Source organism: Oncorhynchus mykiss, chromosome 12 (genome assembly GCF_013265735.2).
Source record: "Oncorhynchus mykiss isolate Arlee chromosome 12, USDA_OmykA_1.1, whole genome shotgun sequence".
Classification (NCBI taxonomy): domain Eukaryota; kingdom Metazoa; phylum Chordata; class Actinopteri; order Salmoniformes; family Salmonidae; genus Oncorhynchus; species Oncorhynchus mykiss.
Genome location: NC_048576.1, coordinates 13706616 through 13729230, shown reverse-complemented (window position 1 = coordinate 13729230; position 22615 = coordinate 13706616). Strand labels below are relative to the sequence as shown.

The window sequence follows — 22615 nt, the reverse complement described above, 5'->3', positions numbered from 1 at the left end:
TTAGAAGGAGAGGTTAGATCAGGGATCATCAACTAGATTTAGAAGGAGAGGTTAGATCAGGGATCATCAACTAGATTTAGAAGGAGAGGTTAGATCAGGGACCATCAACTAGATTTAGAAGGAGAGGTTAGATCAGGGACCATCAACTAGATTTAGAAGGAGAGGTTAGATCAGGGACCATCAACTAGATTTAGAAGGAGAGGTTAGATCAGGGACCATCAACTAGATTTAGAAGGAGAGGTTAGATCAGGGATCATCAACTAGATTTAGAAGGAGAGGTTAGATCAGGGATCATCAACTAGATTTAGAAGGAGAGGTTAGATCAGGGATCATCAACTAGATTTAGAAGGAGAGGTTAGATCAGGGATCATCAACTAGATTTAGAAGGAGAGGTTAGATCAGGGACCATCAACTAGATTTAGAAGGAGATGTTAGATCAGGGACCATCAACTAGATTTAGAAGGAGAGGTTAGATCAGGGATCATCAACTAGATTTAGAAGGAGAGGTTAGATCAGGGATCATCAACTAGATTTAGAAGGAGAGGTTAGATCAGGGATCATCAACTAGATTTAGAAGGAGAGGTTAGATCAGGGATCATCAACTAGATTTAGAAGGAGAGGTTAGATCAGGGATCATCAACTAGATTTAGAAGGAGAGGTTAGATCAGGGATCATCAACTAGATTTAGAAGGAGAGGTTAGATCAGGGATCATCAACTAGATTTAGAAGGAGAGGTTAGATCAGGGACCATCAACTAGATTTAGAAGGAGAGGTTAGATCAGGGATCATCAACTAGATTTAGAAGGAGAGGTTAGATCAGGGATCATCAACTAGATTTAGAAGGAGAGGTTAGATCAGGGATCATCAACTAGATTTAGAAGGAGAGGTTAGATCAGGGACCATCAACTAGATTTAGAAGGAGAGGTTAGATCAGGGATCATCAACTAGATTTAGAAGGAGAGGTTAGATCAGGGATCATCAACTAGATTTAGAAGGAGAGGTTAGATCAGGGATCATCAACTAGATTTAGAAGGAGAGGTTAGATCAGGGATCATCAACTAGATTTAGCCGTTGGCAAAACATTTTGGATGGTCAGGGGTCCGGAACATAATTACAAACAATTTGTAAACTACAAATTGACCGCAAGATGCCTAAACAGATATAATATTTCACTAAAACAAACATTTCAAACCTTGATTACATTTTACACAAATACCAAACATACAGGAACACCTACATTGGTTGGAACTGTTTTTACTACCCCCCTTAATTATATTGTCTTGACCATTCACCCTCAATGGCGCGCACACACACACACACACACAATCCATGTCTCAATTACCTCAAGGCTAAAAAAAATACTTATTTAACCAGTGTCCTCCCCTTCATCTACACTGATTGAAGTGGATTTAACAAGTGATCTCAATAAGGGATCATAGATTTCACCTGGTCAGTCAATCTCTTATTTAAAAAAAATCTAAATAAAAAATGATTTAGCAGACATGACTTACAGGAGCAATTAGGGTTAAGTGCCTTGCTCAAGGGCACATCGACCGATTTTCCACCTAGTCGGTATGGGGATTCGAACCAGCGACCTTATCAGTTACTGGCCCAATGCTCTTAACCGCTAGGCTACCTGCCTCCCTATATCTTTATCTTGTTAGCCTTGTGACCCAGTGTATCTCTCTATTATGCGTGGTAATACTTTGGAACAGATTTCCAAAATTAAAATCACTTGCAGCTGATTTGCTGGTGTTTTACAGTCTTTTATGTCCACCTTTTGCTCAGAAAACGGTGTCTAGCCTGGCTAATACACTACAACAATCCATTGTCTGGTGAAACAGACTGACACAGCAGTTCATCTCTGCTGGACGTCTCAATGGGGTCAGGAGGGGCAAGTTGCTGGTACCCTCGTTTAGCCCGACTAACATGCAGGCTGAGCTAGCTAACACAAGACAGTTCTGGGTCACGAGGCCAACACGCTAAAGATGTGCGAGGGTCATTCAGTGTGTGCAGCAGATAAAGGGTTGAAGCTCTGGCTCTATAGACTGTGGTGGTGGGACCTTTATGTTGTACAGCACAAGATCAATCTGCTCAAAGCTGGGATCAATAGGATGAGTTTCAAGGCTGAAGAGATCAAGTCTGATTGAGGGGATCTCTCCTGACCTTTAAAGGCTGATTAAAAACGCCGGGAGGCCGGGAGAGGAAACCTACAGTAAGACGGTGTTAACCTGAGGCAGGGCCATGTGCGCCAAAGGCCGTTGCAGGGTGCTCATCTGCCCGACTCACCACTTTAAACATAATGATGAAAGGGGTCACTTGAGGAAAGAGAAACTCAACTCGCCCGAAACACGACTGGTCCTCCCATGATGATGAACGATCACAACTTCTCCAATCCAAACCGGCATCTGGAAGACACCCGGGTCATGTCCAGTAGAGAAAACGTTTTGAAACAGGAAGTTATCACCTGAGCCAGTTCCATAAGAAATTCAAGCTGAGCTCTCCTCTAATGCATCATTGGGAGGGAGGTGAGGAAATGAGGGATCAAGGACAGAAGGTATCAAGGACAGGAGGACTCAAGGATTGGACAGCTTTTACACTTTCAGACAGAGCCCATGTGTTGGTACAGAGCCTACTGTATGTGTTGGTACAGAGCCTACTGTATGTGTTGGTACAGAGCCTACTGTATGCGTTGGTACAGAGCCTACTGTATGTGTTGGTACAGAGCCTACTGTATGTGTTGGTACAGAGCCTACTGTATGTGTTGGTACAGAGCCTACTGTGTGTGTTGGTACAGAGCCTACTGTATGTGTTGGTACAGAGCCTACTGTATGTGTTGGTACAGAGCCTACTGTGTGTGTTGGTACAGAGCCTACTGTGTGTGTTGGTACAGAGCCTACTGTGTGTGTTGGTACAGTGCCTACTGTGTGTGTTGGTACAGAGTCTACTGTATGTGTTGGTACAGAGCCTACTGTGTGTGTTGGTACAGAGCCTACTGTGTGTGTTGGTACAGTGCCTACTGTGTGTGTTGGTACAGAGCCTACTGTGTGTGTTGGTACAGTACCTACTGTGTGTGTTGGTACAGAGCCTACTGTGTGTGTTGGTATAGAGCCTACTGTATGTGTTGGTACAGAGCCTACTGTATGTGTTGGTACAGAGCCTACTGTGTGTGTTGGTACAGAGCCTACTGTATGTGTTGGTACAGAGCCTACTGTGTGTGTTGGCACAGAACCTACTGTATTGTGTGTGTTGGCACAGAACCTACTGTATGTGTTGGTACAGAGCCTACTGTGTGTGTTGGTACAGAGCCTACTGTATGTGTTGGTACAGAGCCTACTGTATGTGTTGGTACAGAGCCTACTGTATGTGTTGGTACAGAGCCTACTGTGTGTGTTGGTACAGAGCCTACTGTATGTGTTGGTACAGAGCCTACTGTGTGTGTTGGTACAGAGCCTACTGTATGTGTTGGTACAGAGCCTACTGTATGTGTTGGTACAGAGCCTACTGTGTGTGTTGGTACAGAGCCCATGTGTTGGTACAGAGCCTACTGTATGTGTTGGTACAGAGCCTACTGTATGTGTTGGTACAGAGCCTACTGTATGTGTTGGTACAGAGCCTACTGTATGGGTTGGTACAGAGCCTACTGTGTGTGTTGGTACAGAGCCTACTGTGTGTGTTGGTACAGAGCCTACTGTGTGTGTTGGTACAGTGCCTACTGTGTGTGTTGGTACAGAGCCTACTGTGTGTGTTGGTACATTACCTACTGTGTGTGTTGGTACAGAGCCTACTGTGTGTGTTGGTATAGAGCCTACTGTATGTGTTGGTACAGAGCCTACTGTATGTGTTGGTACAGAGCCTACTGTGTGTGTTGGTACAGAGCCTACTGTATGTGTTGGTACAGAGCCTACTGTGTGTGTTGGCACAGAACCTACTGTATTGTGTGTGTGTTGGCACAGAACCTACTGTATGTGTTGGTACAGAGCCTACTGTGTGTGTTGGTATAGAGCCTACTGTATGTGTTGGTACAGAGCCTACTGTATGTGTTGGTACAGAGCCTACTGTGTGTGTTGGTACAGAGCCTACTGTATGTGTTGGTACAGAGCCTACTGTGTGTGTTGGCACAGAACCTACTGTATTGTGTGTGTGTTGGCACAGAACCTACTGTATGTGTTGGTACAGAGCCTACTGTGTGTGTTGGTACAGAGCCTACTGTATGTGTTGGTACAGAGCCTACTGTATGTGTTGGTACAGAGCCTACTGTATGTGTTGGTACAGAGCCTACTGTGTGTGTTGGTACAGAGCCTACTGTATGTGTTGGTACAGAGCCTACTGTATGTGTTGGTACAGAGCCTACTGTGTGTGTTGGTACAGAGCCTACTGTATGTGTTGGTACAGAGCCTACTGTATGTGTTGGTACAGAGCCTACTGTGTGTGTTGGTACAGAGCCCATGTGTTGGTACAGAGCCTACTGTATGTGTTGGTACAGAGCCTACTGTATGTGTTGGTACAGAGCCTACTGTATGTGTTGGTACAGTGCCTACTGTATGGGTTGGTACAGAGCCTACTGTGTGTGTTGGTACAGAGCCTACTGTGTGTGTTGGTACAGAGCCTACTGTATGTGTTGGTACAGAGCCTACTGCATGTGTTGGTACAGAGTCTACTGTATGTGTTGGTACAGAGCCTACTGTATGTGTTGGTACAGAGCCTACTGTATGGGTTGGTACAGAGCCTACTGTATGTGTTGGTACAGAGCCTACTGTGTGTGTTGGCACAGAGCCTACTGTATGTGTTGGTACAGAGCCTACTGTATGTGTTGGTACAGAGCCCATGTGTTGCTACAGAGCCTACTGTGTGTGTTGGTACAGAGCCTACTGTATGTGTTGGTACAGAGCCCATATGTTGGTACAGAGCCTACTGTATGTGTTGGTACAGAGCCCATATGTTGGTAGAGAGCCCATGTGTTGGTACAGAGCCTACTGTATGTGTTGGTACAGAGCCCATATGTTGGTACAGAGCCCATGTGTTGGTACAGAGCCCATGTGTTGGTACAGAGCCCATGTGTTGGTACAGAGCCCATGTGTTGGTATAGAGCCCATGTGTTGGTACCATAGGGTGCTGAGTGACTCCTGTATTACCCCCTGCGCTGCGTAGCCACATGGGCCTCCTTCCCTCCACACAGGAGACCTGTTTCCCAACACACCTTGGGGGGGATGTCGAGGCGGCAGCAAAACACCTGTGAGCCTCCCTCACTGTAGGTTTACAGTAACTACATTTTACAGGGGGCTACGACTACGAGCCACCTGAACGGGCTGACACCAAACATCTGGCCTGCTCGGAGGCTGGAGCTGGACTGGGGTGCTGGGCTGGGCTGGACTAGCGAGCTGGGCTGGACTAGCGAGCTGGGCTGGACTAGCGAGCTGGGCTGGGGAGCTGGACTGTGGAGCTGGGGAATGGACTGGGCTGAGGAGCTGGACTGTGGAGCTGGGGAAATGGACTGGGCTGGGGAGCTGGGGAAATGGACTGGACTGTGGAAATGGACTGGGCTGAGGAGCTGGACTGTGGAGCTGGGGAAATGGACTGGACTGTGGAGCTGGGGAAATGGGCTGGGCTGAGGAGCTGAGGAAATTGACTGGGCTGAGGAGCTGGACTGGGGGAATGGATTGGACGCTGGGCTGGGGAGCTGAACTGGACTGGGGTGCTGGGTTGGGGAGCTGGACTGGGGTGCTGGGTTGGGGAGTTGGACTGCGGAGCTGGGCTGGCTTGGGACCTGGGCTGGGGAGCTAGGCTGGACGGGAGAGCTAGACTGGACTGAGGAGCTGGGCTGGCGAGTTGGGCTGGACTTGGGAGCTGGGCTGGACTTGGGAGCTGGGCTGGACTGGAGAGCTGGGCTGGACTGGAGAGCTGGGCTGGACTGAGCAGCTGGGCTGGACTGAGCAGCTGGGCTGGACTGAGCAGCTGGGCTGGACTGAGCAGCTGGGCTGGACTGAGGAGCCCGGTGCTGGATTGGGCGCTGGGCTGAGGAGCTAGACTGGACTGAGGAGCTGGACTGGGCTGGTTAGCTGGATTAGACTGGTGAGCTGGACTGGCGAGCTGGGCTGGGGAGCTGGACTAGACTGGGGAGCTGGGCTGGACTGGAGAGCTGGGCTGGACTGGAGAGCTGGGCTGGACTGGAGAGCTGGGCTGGACTGGAGAGCTGGGCTGGACTGAGGAGCTGGGCTGGACTGAGGAGCTGGGCTGGACTGAGGAGCCCGGTGCTGGATTGGGCGCTGGGCTGAGGAGCTAGACTGGACTGAGGAGCTGGACTGGGCTGGTTAGCTGGATTAGACTGGTGAGCTGGACTGGCGAGCTGGGCTGGGGAGCTGGACTAGACTGGGGAGCTGGACTGGCAAACTAGGCTGGACTGGCGAGCTGGGCTGGCCAACGGGGCTGGACTAGACTGGGAAGCTGGACAAGACTGGGACGCTGGACTAGATTGTGAAGCTGGGCTGGGGAGCTGGACTGGCTAACTAGGCTGGACTGGCGAGCTGGGCTTGGGAGCTGGACTGGACTGGGGCGCTGGGCTGGCCAACTGGGCTGGACTAGACTGGGAAGCTGGACAGGACTGGGACGCTGGACTAGACTGTGGAGCTGGACTGGGGAGTTGCGCTGGGCTGGACTGGCGAGCTGGGCTGGGGACATGGATTGGACTGGGGAGCTGGGCTGGGGACATGGACTGGACTGGGGAGCTGGGCTGGGGAGATGGACTGGACTGGGGAGCTGGGCTGGGGACATGGACTGGACTGGGGAGCTGGGCTGGGGAGATGGACTGGGGAGATGGACTGGACTGGGGAGATGGGCTGGGGAGCTGGGCTGGGGAGATGGGCTGGGGAGATGGGCTGGGGAGATGGACTGGGGAGATGGACTGGACTGGGGAGCTGGGCTGGGGAGATGGACTGGACTGGGGAGCTGGGCTGGGGAGATGGACTGGACTGGGGAGCTGGGCTGGGGACGTGGACTGGGGAGCTGGGCTGGGGACATGGACTGGACTGGGGAGCTGGGCTGGGGACATGGACTGGACTGGGGAGCTGGGCTGGGGACATGGACTGGACTGGGGAGCTGGGCTGGGGACAGGGACTGGACTGGGGAGCTGGGCTGGGGAGATGGACTGGACTGGGGAGCTGGGCTGGGGAGATGGACTGGACTGGGGAGCTGGGCTGGGGAGATGGACTGGACTGGGGAGCTGGGCTGGGGACATGGACTGGGGAGCTGGGCTGGGGACATGGACTGGGGAGCTGGGCTGGGGACAGGGACTGGGGAGCTGGGCTGGGGACATGGACTGGACTGGGGAGCTGGGCTGGGGACATGGACTGGACTGGGGAGCTGGGCTGGGGACATGGACTGGACTGGGGAGCTGGGCTGGGGACAGGGACTGGACTGGGGAGCTGGGCTGGGGACATGGACTGGACTGGGGAGCTGGGCTGGGGAGATGGACTGGACTGGGGAGCTGGGCTGGGGAGATGGACTGGACTGGGGAGCTGGGCTGGGGAGATGGACTGGACTGGGGAGCTGGGCTGGGGACATGGACTGGGGAGCTGGGCTGGGGTCATGGACTGGGGAGCTGGGCTGGGGACATGGACTGGGGAGCTGGGCTGGGGACATGCCATATGTCTTCTGCAGTATCAGTATCAACCTTTTTATTGTTTTTATTTTACCTTAATTTAACTAGGCAGGTCAGTTTTCAATGACGGCCTAGAAACAGTGGGTTAACTGCCTTGTTCAGGGGTAGAACAACAGATTTGTACCTTGTCAGCTCGGGGATTCGAACTTGCAACCTTTCGATTACTAGTCAAATGCTCTAAACACTAGGCTACCCTGCCGCCCCAGGGTAGCCTGAAATGCTGCCCAGACAGCAATTTGATAAATCCACAAAAGACAAATAAAACAACTGCAGTGGAGGGAATAATATTTCATTTTGGAGTAGACAAGGGCCTAGCGGTGGGGATTCCTCTGTGGTAAAACATTCTCTGACTGACAGGTGACCCAAAATAATAACACCAAGATACTCTGAAATGTACCAATTCACCTGAAAAATGAGATTCCATCCCGTAGGTGTGATGTACAGCTCATATTTCAGACTGAAGTCGGATTTTTGGTAATAGCTCTAGTTTTTATTATTTTAAATGTGAATATCGGGACTGTTCCAAAGCAAACCTCCTGTAAGACCTTTAACATCCTTGGGATCATCCCTGCTATTTCCCCACTGCAGTGGAGGGAATAATATTTCACTTTGGAGTAGTCGAGGGCCTAGCGGTGGGGATTCCTCTGTGGTAAAGCATTCTTCATGAGGTAGTTCAGTAACCAACGCTGAGCCAAGACCTGATTCACATTTCAAAACAGCAGAGACGCTAAGAACACTAATACAAGGCTTTTGTACATTGCGCGAACTTGTCCTGTATGTCCAACTCGTCCATTGGCGTACTTATACACCATAATACATCTAATGATATACATCAACAGTTTGCACAACAGCTTTCACGGAGGAGTGCTGAGTACAGATCCTATGTATTATGTACTGCCGCCTTGATATAACGCTGCCCTTATACATGAAAAGGAACCATCTGGTGCCATCATTCATCTGTGTTATGAATCTCTCCTCACGCCATGACGACTGATGCCACTTCCAGTATGTATAGCTTGGTGTGCGAGTTGTTATGACTGCTGGAGTGAAGTGGATGGCTGAGTCTGAAGCGGAGTTAGGTAGTCCATTATTCACACACTGCATAGCGGACTGGGTCTGGCTGGCTATCCCCTCAGTGTCTTCAGAGCCAGAACATTGGAAACACATTGGGGTGAGGCAGGAGGCTCCATCGGTCGGGGGCCACAGTCTAGAGATTTGTCCCAAACGGCACCCTAATCCCTATATAGTGTACTACTTTTGACCAGAGCCATATGGGCCCTGGTCAAAGTATTTTCAGAGACACATGTTGGAGCAGAGGAGGTTGAGGCTCCACTCGAACACGTCAGAGCCAGAGTAACACACTCCCTCAAGGGCTGGCCATCACACAGAGAGGTCTCATGGAACACAGTAGATATTGCCGACCTCAATCGATATACATGGAAACACTTGAGTAAATGAGGGACAGTAAATATATTGAAAGCAGGTGCTTCTACACAGGTGTGGTTCCTGATTTAATTAACCATTTACACTCATGGGAATTGGCCTATACGGATAGAGCTACATTGAAACGTTTCTTACAGAAGAAATAAGAAAGCATATGCATAAGCATGGTAGCAATTGAAAAGGAACATTTAGGAGATTATGGGAAAATTATTAGACCAAAGTTGAAGAGTTCACCGGGCACAAGAATGAATCCAAAACATCACACTGTTGATTTTATGTGCATTTTACATTTACTGTACTTTCCTCTGCATTTGTTGACAACGAAATCTGAAAATACTCTGGATACATTCAGTAACATGATAAGAATATTCCTGGAAAATATGGTGTAGGTGCAACATAAAATTAAGTGCAAGAGTTTGAGTGAGAGGACTAACTGGTGTCTCCAAGTGGTCACACACCTCTCCAAAGTGTTCACAGTTCTGAAGAAATGTAAATGCACATTTATGACTCAAAGGACAGTCTTCAACTACAAGCAACTAGAGCAAGCACACTTGTAGACGTTTGAACACAACCCTGCATCCCCGCCATCACACAACCACTGCTGTTTACGCAATCCAAAAAACGGCCCACTATAAATTGCAATCTAGGTCAGGTGGGCATAATTAGAAAGCTTGTTCTATTACCAACATGACTAGCTAAAATTCAAATATATATGATATTACAGTGTTAGGCTTTCACAAGCCAATTCAGAGAAACAGATGGTCATTGTGATGTGCATAGAATGGAATCATGAGTGCATTCAGGTGCATGTTCTGCAGTGAATTTTCTTCACAATAGACAAATGTATTCAGAACAACCCAAGGTATGATGCCATGTTTTATGATATGGAAATGTGAATTGTACATTTGAACAAACAGATGTTTGGCTTGTCATGGCATATTATTTACATTGTTTTCATGCTCATCAAGCCATTCAGTGACCATTCATGTCCCGCGGATGGGGGCATTGTCATCCTATGGGGGCATAGCCATGGTAGCCAAAACAATGGCCTGCCCAGCATTTTCATACATGACCCTAATGGGATGTTAATTGCTTAACTGATAAGTGCCTAAATTGGAACGCAGTGGCTGTACAATAACATGCTTATGGGAGATTCTGGAGCAGCACCCGAGACAGCATTTTCCACAACCAAATCAACAAAACACCAAATGATGGAATTTCTTGTGGAAGAATGGTGTCGCATCCCTACAATAGAGTTTCAGACATTTATAGAATCTATGTCAAGGTGCATTACACACACACACAGAACCAGACTTCTCAATCAGACATACAGACCTGGAAATCTAATTGGTGAAAAATACCTATTGGTGAAAATAAAGTTCTGAACCGGTTTGAACCTCCCAAAAAGTAACGGTTTATATCGTTCCTTTCTGTTGAAATACATTTTTTACATTTAGCTTGACATGAAATTACTTCACCTATCAGTGCAGACAGAGCAGCTTGCTATGCAGAGGGCAAGATCCAGCTGTTTACATGCAGTGGACAGACGTGTAGGGTGAGATGTGTCAGAAACTTTGCGTGTAGGGAGAAAACGATAGAGGTTGGAGGAGGAGGCTTTGCTTGAAGGGCCTATCATCACATGCATTATCTGAATTAGGCCACAGAATCATACCTTAACATTAGACCATGGGTGCATTGCTGCATTTTATGTGGGACTGGAAAAAAATGCCTGGAATGTAAAAGAACGTTATTAACCGGATCCCACGCTTTAAAAATAACGGTTCTGTTCAGGAACAGTATAGAATACTTTCATTCCCAGTTCTGATTCTGTTCCTGGAAAAAATGTATTTATTTCCCAGTTACCGGTTCTGTTCCCTGAACCGGTTCCAACCGCCGGTGCCAGTGGCTGTTTGCAATATGTAGGTGTGCATTTAACCTAATGGATAGGATAGTTCTGCAAAACGCTGTTGTTGGTTGGAATGCCTGTATACTGTACAGCCTCTACAAACAGTCAGACACGTGCGCTTTAGATGATGATACAGCTGTAATTCAATACCATACAGCCCATTGAACACAGCAAATCTGTGCTGTTTACAACGTGCAATACCATGAACATGTGTAGGGAAGGGATGACACATAAATGAGAAGTTAATTTAAATAATGAACTATGGTATATTAAATGAGTATTGCAGATAGATTTGTTCAGTGGCCACAGCTGAACTGAACAGATAAAAGTAGCACCACAAAAGACTAAAACAAAGTAAACAGTGCCACTTGGAGAACCACTTCCTCGTGAACGGTTGTGTGAAAGGGTACAAACAAAAGCAGTGTTTTTATCATGATCAACAAAGAAATCTATAATGTTTTTAATATGGAAAAGTTGTGTTTGATTGAGTGTGTTTAAGAGTGTTGGTGACTAAGTGGCAGCTGGATTCACAGTCGACTAATATAGAGGACTTTGAAAACAAGTAAATTCACATGAAAAGGCTCAAAGGGAATGGCATACATTAAGGAACTGAGTGAAATCCATCCAAGAGTTGAAAAGCTTGTTTTTAATGATAAATATTACAGCTTGCTCTCATTCTTTGGTGGAATTTTCATTCGATATAACAGTTGATAAGAAACAAATACGATATGCCACTTTTCTTCAAAATGTGTGCCAGTCTGCACCACAGGTGGTAGGTATTGCTCAACCTGCTCTTATTTCCTCCATAAACTCAAGTGGAATGTTCTGGGTTCTTGGCTCCAGTGGACCAATGACACTGTGGAGGGAGGTAGACCTGGGTTCACTTACTCTGAAATCTTTCAAATACTTTTGAGTGCTTGCTTTAGCCTGCCTGGAGTGACTGGTAGGTGGGCTGGGCACTTTTGGGACTTTTCTATTGGTTCCAATGCAACAGGCAAGCTCAACCAAGCACAGCAAAACCATTTCAAAATCATTTTGAATACTATTTAAACCCAGGTTAGGAGGGAAAACTCAACGATAGCCTGTGGAGTCTGTTGGAATCTGTGTTTGTGTCCTTGTTCGTCCCTGTGCTCAGAGACTCAGACAGACCGCACGCCCTCCTCTCTCCGCTCCGACCAGAACAACGGGACTCTGTTTTCTGCCGAGGGATGGGAATTCACTCAGGCGACGTTGGCATCGCTGTACACCACGGATGCCAAGGCCAGTGTCTGAACAGCAGGAGCAACACCAAACCACACACACACACACACACACACATACACACACACCATCCAGACGCACGCACGCACAAAACTACCGTGACAATCCCCCCCCATCTTTCCCATATGATACATCCTACTGTCTGGAAGAACCACCATGCCTGGTAAAACTGCAGGAATCACAGTGACATCACTTTCTCCGTCTGAAGCCCAAGACAATAAGGCAAGGCAACATGTCTTGGCAGTCCCTTAGAAATAACACTTTCACTCATGGCTTTAGGTAATACGCAAGAAAGACTATCACCTCCCTCCCAACGCATTGTGTGTGCGTGTGTGCGTGTGTGCGTGTGCGTGTGTGTGTGTGTATTCCCTCCATGCAGATCATGAGCACACATGCACAGTCAGTGAGTAAGTCACTCTACTCTCATCCTCATTATAAAACAGGCTCTGCTCTCATCCTCATTATAAAACAGGCTCTGCTCCCATCCTCATTATAAAACAGGCTCTGCTGTTATCCTCATTTTAAACAAAGGCTTTTGCTCGTTGATGCCGTTCCCTTAAAACTTTTGGGATAGGGGGCAGCATTTTCACTTTTGGATGAAAAGCGTGCCCAGAGTGAACTGCCTCCTACTCAGTCCCAGATGCTAATATATGCATATTATTATTAGTATTGGATAGAAAACACTATGAAGTTTCTAAAACTGTTTGAATGATGTCTGTGAGTAGAACAGAACTCATATGGCAGGCAAAAACCTGAGGAAAAATCCAAACAGGAAGTGGGAAGTCTGAGGTTTGTAGTTTTTGAACTCAGCCCCTATCGAATTCACAGTGGGATAGGTGTTAATTTGCACTTCCTAAGGCTTCCACTAGATGTCAACCGTCTTTAGAATGTTGTTTCAGGCTGCTCCTGTGAAGGGGGGTCGGATGGGAGCTGTTTGACTAAGGGGTCTGCCAGCAGCCTCGTTCTCAGTCACGCGCATTTCACGAGAGGTATCTCTTGTTCCATTGCTTTTCTATAGACAATGGAAATCTCCGGTTGGAACATTATTGAACATTTATGATAAAAACATCATAAAGATTGATTCTATACTTAGTTTGACAAGTTTGTTCGACCTGTAATATAACTTTTTGAACTTTTTGTCCGACTGGAGCTGAACGCGCTTTTGGATTTGTTTACCATACGCCCTAACAAAAGAAGCTATTTGGACATAAATGGACATAAATGATGGACATTATCAAACAAAACAAACATTGTGGAACTGCGATTCCTGGGAGTGCATTCTGATGAAGATCATCAAAGGTAAGTGAATATTTATAATGCTATTTATGACTAATGTTGACTGCGCAACATGGCGGATATTTATTTTGGCTGGTTTGGGCTCTGAGCGCCGTTCTCAGATTATGTTTTTTAAAAATCTGATACAGCGGTTGCATTAAGGAGAAGTGTATCTAAAGTTCCATGCATAGCACTTGAATTTTCATCAACATTTATGAGTATTTCTGTGAATTCATGTGGCTCTCTGCAATGTCACTGCATGTTTTGGAACTACTGAACATAACACGCCAATGTAAAATAAGATTTTGGGATATAAATATGAACTTTACCGAACAAAACATACATGTATTGTGTGACATGAAGTCCTATGAGTGTCATCTGATGAAGATCATCAAAGGTTAGTGATTCATTTTATCTCTATTTGTGCTTTTTGTAACTCCTCTCTTTGGCTGGAAAAATGGCTGAGTTTTTCTGTGAGTTGGTGGTGACCTAACATAATCGTTTGTGGAGCTTTCGCTGTAAAGCATTTTTGAAATCAGACACAGTGGCTGGATTAACGAGAATTTTAATCTTTAAAATGGTGCCTAATACTTGTATGTTTGAGAAATTTGATTTATGAGATTTCTGTTGATTTGTATTTGGCGCCCTGCAATTTCATTGGCTGTTGGCGCTAGCGGAACCCCAGTCCTAGACAGGTTAAGCCTCCACTCTCTCAATAACTAACCCCAGTGGCAGATGAAACTCTACCCAGCCCAGGCTTGACTCTCTGGGGTTATTTACTTCCCATGTCCACCGGTCTGGGGAGACTGCCTTCCCCTCTGTGTGGTAATGGGAGTCAATGCCTTTCCTTTAAAAATAATCCACTGGGGTCTCACCCCTCCTCCTTTCCCCCGATTTGAGTAATAATAAAATGACCTTGGCTGCAACACGGCACTGTAGACACTAGACAGAGCATCCCTCCCCAGCATCTGTACCGAATGGAGTTATGACTGACTGATAGGGACAGACGCCTAGGAAACCCACAACACATTGAGCTGCTAGCAGAGGAAGACATCGTCCAGATAACAATCCATCTAGCCATCGTCTGCCCTCTACCTAGTCCCTCGTACCTGGACGTGTGGCAAAATATCAGAGATACTAGCATTTCCTTTGAACCTTAAACTGTTGCAGATGTATGTCTAAGAGGAAATGCTTTGGCCCCCATTGCTGTACAGTGTCTTAGGTTTCCTGAAAAGGCGCTTTAAATCCCATGTATTATTAAGAGTAATGATTTGTTACTTCTACAGCATTATCTGATGAACATTGGTGTAAAGACAGTGCTCAAAGTGAATAGCATCCATCGTTAAAAAGAAACGAGAGCTCTTCATCGGCCTTGATCAATTAGACATATTATATGATGTTTTGTGGGCCGTAGATTTTCTCTCCTCTTATTGAAAGATGTGTTTGAGAGGTGGCAAAAGCCATGTGTGTCTCACAGACAAACAAGGAAAGAAAGAGAGGGGGGGAAAAGTGAGGGGAGAACAAGAGACGGGGGGAGAACGAGAGAGAGAACGAGAGAGAGGGGGGAGAATGAGAGAGGGGGGGACAAGGGTGGGTGGAGAACGAGAGTGAAAGAGGGAGAGGGGGAAAGAGGGAGAACGAGAAGAGAGAGGGGAGAATGAAAGAGAGAAAGAGAGAGGGTAAGAGAAAGAGGGGAGAGGAATCCAGACACCATTGTGTGGCGCTCCCGTCCCAACAGGCTGGCAGAGAGCATTCTGCGAGAAAGGTCACAACGCTGCGCCAGGAAAGGTCAAACAAAGGGGCTGTGTCTGGTGGAACTGGCCTCCTTTTGTCACGGTCTCCACCACCACCTGTGTCACGTCTACCTTGCCATTGTAGCACCCAGTACTGTCTAGACTGCTGCGTGTGTGGCGTATACATTTACAGACTTACGTATACTAAACGGTACAATATCCATTCATGCATTTGTCTCGTCATCATGTCTCAGAGAATTACAGTGCCTTCAGAAAGAATTCATACTAAAGGTCGACCGATTAATCGGAATGGCCGATTAATTAGGGCCGATTTCAAGTTTTCATAACAATCGGAAATCTGTATTTTTGGACACCGATTTGGCAGATTTTTAGTTTTTACACCTTTATTTAACCTTTATTTAACTAGGCAAGTCAGTTAAGAACACATTCTTATTTTCAATGACTGCCTAGGAACAGTGGGTTAACTGCCTTGTTCAGGGGCAGAACGACAGATTTTCACCTTGTCAGCTCAGGGGATTCAATCTTGCAACCTTACAGTTAACTAGTACAACGCTCTAACCACCTGCCTCTCATTGCACTCCACAAGGAGACTGCCTGTTACGCGAATGCAGTAAGCCAAGGTAAGCTAGCACTAAACTTATCTTATAAAAAAATAAATCAATCATAATCACTAGTTAACTACACATGGTTGGTGATATTACTAGTTTATCTAGCGTGTCCTGCGTTGTATATAATCGATGCGGTGCATATCGTTGCTCCAATGTGTACCTAACCATGAACATCAATGTCTTTCTTAAAATCAATACACAGAAGTATATATTTTTAAACCTGCATATTTAGCTAAAAGAAATCCAGGTTAGCAGGCAATATTAACCAGGTGAAATTGTGTCACTTCTCTTGCGTTCATTGCACGTAGAGTCAGGGTATATGCAACAGTTTGGGCCGCCTAATTTGCCAGAATTTTACTTAATTATGATATAACATTGACGGTTGTGCAATGTAACAGGAATATTTAGACTAATGGTTCCGTATTTCACTGAAAGAATAAACGTCTTGTTTTCGAGATGATAGTTTCCGGATTCGACCATATTAAATGACCTAAGGCTCGTATTTCTGTGTGTTACTATGTTATAACGAAGTCTATGATTTGATAGAGCAGTCTGCAGCTGGCTCGTAAGCATTCATTCAAACAGCACCTTCGTGCATTTTGTCAGCAGCTCTTCGTTGTGCGTCAAGCATTGCGCTGTTTATGACTTCGAGCCTATCAACTCCCGAGATTAGGCTCGTGTAACAGATGTGAAATGGCTAGCTAGTTAGCGGGGTGCGTGCTAATAGCGTTTCAAACGTCACGCGCTCTGAGACTTGGAGTGGTTGTTCCCCTTGCTCTGCAAGGGCCGCGGCTTTTGTGGAGCGATGGGTAACGCTGCTTCGAGGATGGCTGTTGTCGTTGTGTTCCTGGTTCGAGCCCAGGTAGGAGCGAGGAGAGGGACGGAAGCTATACTGTTACACTGGCAATACTGAAGTGCCTATAAGAACATCCAATAGTCAAAGGTATATGAAATACAAATGGTATAGAGAGAAATAGTCCTATAATTCCTATAATAACTACAACCTAAAACTTCTTACCTGGGAATATTGAAGACTCATGTTAAAAGGGACCACCAGCTTTCATATGTTCTCATGTTCTGAGCAAGGAACTTAAACATTAGCTTTCTTACATAGCACATATTGTACTTTTACTTTCTTCTCCAACACTTTGTTTTTGCATTATTTAAACCAAATTGAACATGTTTCAATATTTATTTGAGGCTAAATTGATTTTATTGATGTATTATATTAAGTTAAAATAAGTGTTCATTCAGTATTGTTGTAATTGTCATTATTAAATCGGTATCGGCTAATTTTTGGTCATCCAATAATCGGTATCGGCGTTGAAAAATCATAATCGGTCGACCTCTAACTCCTTGACTTATTCCACATTTTGTTGTGTTACAAGCCTGAATTAAAAATGGATGAAATATTTTTTTTCTTAACCATTAACACACAATACCCCATAATGATGAAGTCGAAACATGTTTAGACATTGTTGAAAATGTATTGAAAATGAAAAACTGAAATATAATTCACATAAGTGTTCACACCCCCATGCTATGACACTCCAAATTTAGCTCCGGTGCATCCAATTTCCTTTGATTATCAAATCAAATCTAATTTGTCACATGCTTTGTAAACAACTTACTTACGGGCCCTTCCCAACAATGCAGAGAGAGGAAAAAAGTCAAATAATATAAAAAAATAATAACCCGAGGAATAAATGCACAATGAGTAAGGATAACTTGGCTATATAGGTACCAGTCTCACTGTGCAGAGGTACAAGGTAATTGAGGTAGATAGGTACATATAGGTTGGGATAAAGTGACTAGGCAACAGGACAGATAATAAACATTAACAGCAGTGTATGTGATGAGTCAAAATAGTTAGTGCAGATTAGTTACAATTGAGTTATTTAGCAGATGTACTTATCCAGGGTGACTTACAGGAGCAATTAGGGTTTAGTGCCTTGCTCAAGGGCACATCAACAGATTTTTCACCTAGTCGGTATGGGATTCGAACCAGCGACCTTTCAGTTACTGGCCTAAGGCTCTTAACCGCCAGGCTAACCAATAGCTTCCCGGACTACCTCTTTAGCAGCCAAATTGCTTGGGGGTAGAAGCTGTTCAGGGTCCTGTTGGTTCCAGACTTGGTGCATCGGTACTGCTTGTCGTGTGGTAGCAGAGAGAACAGTCTATGACTTGGGTGGCTGGAGTCTGACAATATTTAGGGCCTTCCTCTGACATTACCTGGTATTGAGGTCCAAAGTGGCACGGAGCTCGGCCCCAGTGATGTACTAGGCTGTACGCACTCTGTAGCGCCTTGCAGTTGAATGCCAAAAAGTTGCCAGGGGGAAGAGGCGTTGTCATGCCCTCTTCACGATTGTGTTGGTGTGTATGGACCATGATAATTCCTTAGTGATGTCGACACCGAGGAACTTGAAGCTCTCGACCTGCTCCACTACAGCCCTGTCGTTGTGGATCAGCTCCTTTGTCTTGCTGATGTTGAGAATTCCAAGAGATAATTCCAAGAGTGTGCAAGGCTGTCATCAAGGCAAAGGGTGGCTACATTGAAGAATCTCAAATATAAAATATATTTTCATTTGTTTAACACCATTTTGGTTACTATATTATTCCTTATGTGTTATTTCATAGTTTGATGTCTTCACTATTATTCTATAATGTAGAAAATAGTAAAAATAAAGAAAACCCCTTGAATGAGTAGGTGTCCAAACTTGACTGGTACTGTAAACACACACACAGTATACATAAACAGTCTACACACACACACACACACAACAGTGTACGTACACACACACACACACACACACACAGGGTATACACCGTGTATACAGACGCACACAGTGTATACACACACAGAGAGTATACACACACACACACAGTGTACACACACACACAGTGTACACACACACACACACAGTGTACACACACACACACACAGTGTACACACACACACACACACAGTGTAGACACACACACAGTAGCCTAGTGGTTAGAGCGTTGGGCCAGTAACCGGAAGGTTGCTAGGTCAAATCCCCGAGCAGACAAGGTAAAAAATCTGTCGTTCTGCCCCTGAGAAAGGCAGTTAACCCACTGTTCCCCGGGTGCCGAAGATGTGGATGTCGATTAAGGCAGCCCCCCGTACCTCTCTGATTCAGAGGGGTTGAGTTAAATGTGGAAGACACATTTCAGTTGAATACATTCAGTTGGACAACTGACTAGGTATCCCCCTTTCCCATACTACACACACACACACACACACACACACACACACTGTATTGGGAGGTAGTGTGAAACTCTCCAGGTCAATTAGAGCACTGGGCTTTCTCTTCCACTCTGGACCCTTCTACAGCCCCAGCTTGATACAGACCCATTTCACCGTGGACTGCAGTGCACACATTCACTTAACCACACACGTCCACATGTGCCACAAGCACACACATTAGGAATTTCAACACTCCTCACACTATACTACAAGACTACATTTCATTCAAACTTGATCTACTTCTACCCAAACCTCAGAAAAAGTACATTATGACAAAGAACATGTTAAAGATAGCCTGGTGCTAAAGATGACAGAAAACATCTGCACCTCTGGTTAGGGGTTTGAGACAGTTAGGCTGCAGGTCTGGTTAGGGGTTTGAGACAGTCAGGCTGCAGGTCTGGTTAGGGGTTTGAGACAGTCAGGCTGCAGGTCTGGTTAGGGGTTTGAGACAGTTCGGCTGCAGGTCTGGTTAGGGGTTTGAGACAGTCAGGCTGCAGGTCTGGTTAGGGGTTTGAGACAGTCAGGCTGCAGGTCTGGTTAGGGGTTTGAGACAGTCAGGCTACCCCTCTGGTTAGGGGTTTGAGACAGTCAGGCTGCCCCTCTGGTTAGGGGTTTGAGACAGTCAGGCTGCAGGTCTGGTTAGGGGTTTGAAACAGACAGGCTGCAGGTCTGGTTAGGGGTTTGAGACAGTCAGGCTGCAGGTCTGGTTAGGGGTTTGAGACAGTCAGGCTGCAGGTCTGGTTAGTGCTTTGAGGCAGGCTGCAGGTCTGGTTAGTGGTTTGAGGCAGGCTGCAGGTCTGGTTAGTGCTTTGAGGCAGGCTGCAGGTCTGGTTAGTGGTTTGAGGCAGGCTGCAGGTCTGGTTAGTGCTTTGAGGCAGGCTGCAGGTCTGGTTAGTGCTTTGAGGCAGGCTGCAGTTCTGGTTAGTGCTTTGAGGCAGGCTGCAGTTCTGGTTAGTGCTTTGAGGCAGGCTGCAGGTCTGGTTAGTGGTTTGAGGCAGGCTGCAGGTCTGGTTAGTGCTTTGAGGCAGGCTGCAGGTCTGGTTAGTGGTTTGAGGCAGGCTGCAGGTCTGGTTAGTGCTTTGAGGCAGGCTGCAGGTCTGGTTAGTGCTTTGAGGCAGGCTGCAGGTCTGGTTAGTGGTTTGAGGCAGGCTGCAGGTCTGGTAAGTGCTTTGAGACAGGCTGCAGGTCTGGTTAGGGGTTTGAGACAGGCTGCAGGTCAGGTTAGGGGTTTGAGACAGGCTGCAGGTCTGGTTAGGGGTTTGAGGCAGGCTGCAGGTCAGGTTAGGGGTTTGAGACAGACAGGCTGCAGGTCAGGTTAGGGGTTTGAGACAGACAGGCTGCAGGTCAGGTTAGGGGTTTGAGACAGACAGGCTGCAGGTCAGGTTAGGGGTTTGAGACAGACAGGATGCAGGTCAGGTTAGGGGTTTGAGACAGACAGGCTGCAGGTCAGGTTAGGGGTTTGAGACAGACAGGCTGCAGGTCAGGTTAGGGGTTTGAGGCAGGCTGCAGGTCAGGTTAGGGGTTTGAGGCAGGCTGCAGGTCTGGTTAGTGGTTTGAGGCAGGCTGCAGGTCAGGTTAGGGGTTTGAGGCAGGCTGCAGGTCAGGTTAGTGGTTTGAGGCAGGCTGCAGGTCTGGTTAGTGGTTTGAGACAGGCTGCAGGTCAGGAATACAATGCTCCCATCCCAGTCTAATACAGTCCTTTGAGTGAAAGCTGCTAAAGTGAATCCATTAAAACAAAATGAGATGAGAGATGAGTGATTGAGACAGACAGGAGATATGTCCTTAACGGCATCTGATTCCCTATATAGTGCACTACTTTAGACCAGAGCCCTATTCCCTATATAGTGCACTACTTTAGACCAGAGCCCACTGGGCTATATAGGGAATAGGGTGTCATGTGAGAGACAGGAAATGACTGCTAGACATATAAACAAGGAATGTACATCCTGTTTACAACTTAGGCCAGAACTTTTGTTGGTTTGTTTAGATTAGTTTTTAGCTCAGGTCAATATGAGGGGGGGGAGGGGTATTGGGAAAGGATGGTGAAGAGGAGACAGCAAAGGTAGGAGAGAGTGTGAGTCAGAAAGGAAGTGGTTTGATGCAAATCCATTACGACTCTTGTTATAAATGGACTACACAGGTTTCACATACAGGAGTGTTTGCAAACAAACACGTAGCTACAAGCCCACAAAGCCAGGTCCTGGCCGCAGCCGAGGTTCTAATGCAATTAGAATTTATCGGCTGTTTAAAATAGGCAGGTTAACAGACAGCTGCTTCAATAGGTTTAGTTTGCATGAGCACGGCTAACCTTAAAATAAATCTGGTGTGGTATCCATGACGAGTCTGATCCGCTGCGATAGGGATGGCTTCATGGTCAGGGTGACCTCATGGTCAAGGTGACCTCATGGTCAGGGTGACCTATACCGATTGTATGATTAGATTGTCTTTATCTGATTGCAATTTGGTTATAGAAGTTCTTCTCAAACAGAGTGCAGGTCGGGTATGTTAGTGCTCTAAATGGTGTCTGTCTATTGGCCTTTACCCAGCAGGCAGAACTGGTTGGAGTGACGTTGTCATTATTGTGTCTTTCATCACCCCATAGGCAGGTTGTGTACTGGTTGTATGGGGAAGACGTCTTTACCTGATTGCAATCTGGTTACGTGACTAAACCAAAAAAAACATAATTGAGACTTCATGTGTATAATTTAGCCTGCTGGACATGGTGTTCAGCATTCCTTGTCGATTTGGACTCAAAAGGTGGGAAAGGATGTGCGTAAAGAGGCCAGTGTCTGAGTGTTATGTTACCATAATTGGTCTACTTGGGTGTGAAGCTACATCCCCAGGCCCAGGGTTGGTGTTAGTTTGAATGTCAGTGTTGTGTTGTTACCATAAATTGCCTTGTCTGAGACAGAACAGCCCATAGGGCAGAAGCCTATCTCCTGTTTCTGTAGCATGAGGTAGCTTGATGTACAAGTACACTCCCTGGACAGGACACTAGTCTATCGTTTGCCATAGATATACATTCTATTACAAGTATTATGCCATAATCTATAGCATTTATAGCCATCATTGTTTATTATCTCCCGTACGGAGTGTGCAGCAGGTGTGTGTGTGTTGCACGGGTCAACTGTTCACCCGCCGGCAATTGTCAACAACCCATCCGCAACCGCCCCGCTATATACAGTGGGGCAAAAAAGTATTTAGTCAGCCACAAATTGTGCATGTTCCCCCACTTAAAAAGATGAGAGAGGCCTGTAATTTTCATCATAGGTACACTTCAACTATGACAGACAAAATGAGAAAAAAAATTCCAGAAAATCACATTGTAGGATTTTTTATGAATTTATTTGCAAATTATGGTGGAAAATAAGTATTTTGGTCACCTACAAACAAGCAAGATTTCTGGCTATCACAGACCTGTAACTTCTTTTTTAAGAGGCTCCT

General features: G+C 46.3%; 1 protein-coding gene across 2 annotated transcripts in view; it reads right to left on the bottom strand.

The window, feature by feature from the left end:
* Positions 1-22615, bottom strand: part of LOC110537002 (ADP-ribosylation factor-like protein 15) — a 65771-nt gene that overhangs the window by 3814 nt on the left and 39342 nt on the right. Inside the window, exon 5 of one of the 2 annotated variants that reach the window (XM_036936979.1) lies at positions 11119-11862. The exons of the other annotated variant lie outside the window; for it this stretch is intronic. Within the exon in view, the coding sequence (XP_036792874.1) occupies positions 11818-11862 (45 nt within the window). The 3' untranslated portion in view covers positions 11119-11817. Of the gene's footprint in view, positions 1-11118; positions 11863-22615 lie in introns of those variants that run through there. 2 annotated transcript variants of the gene reach the window in all.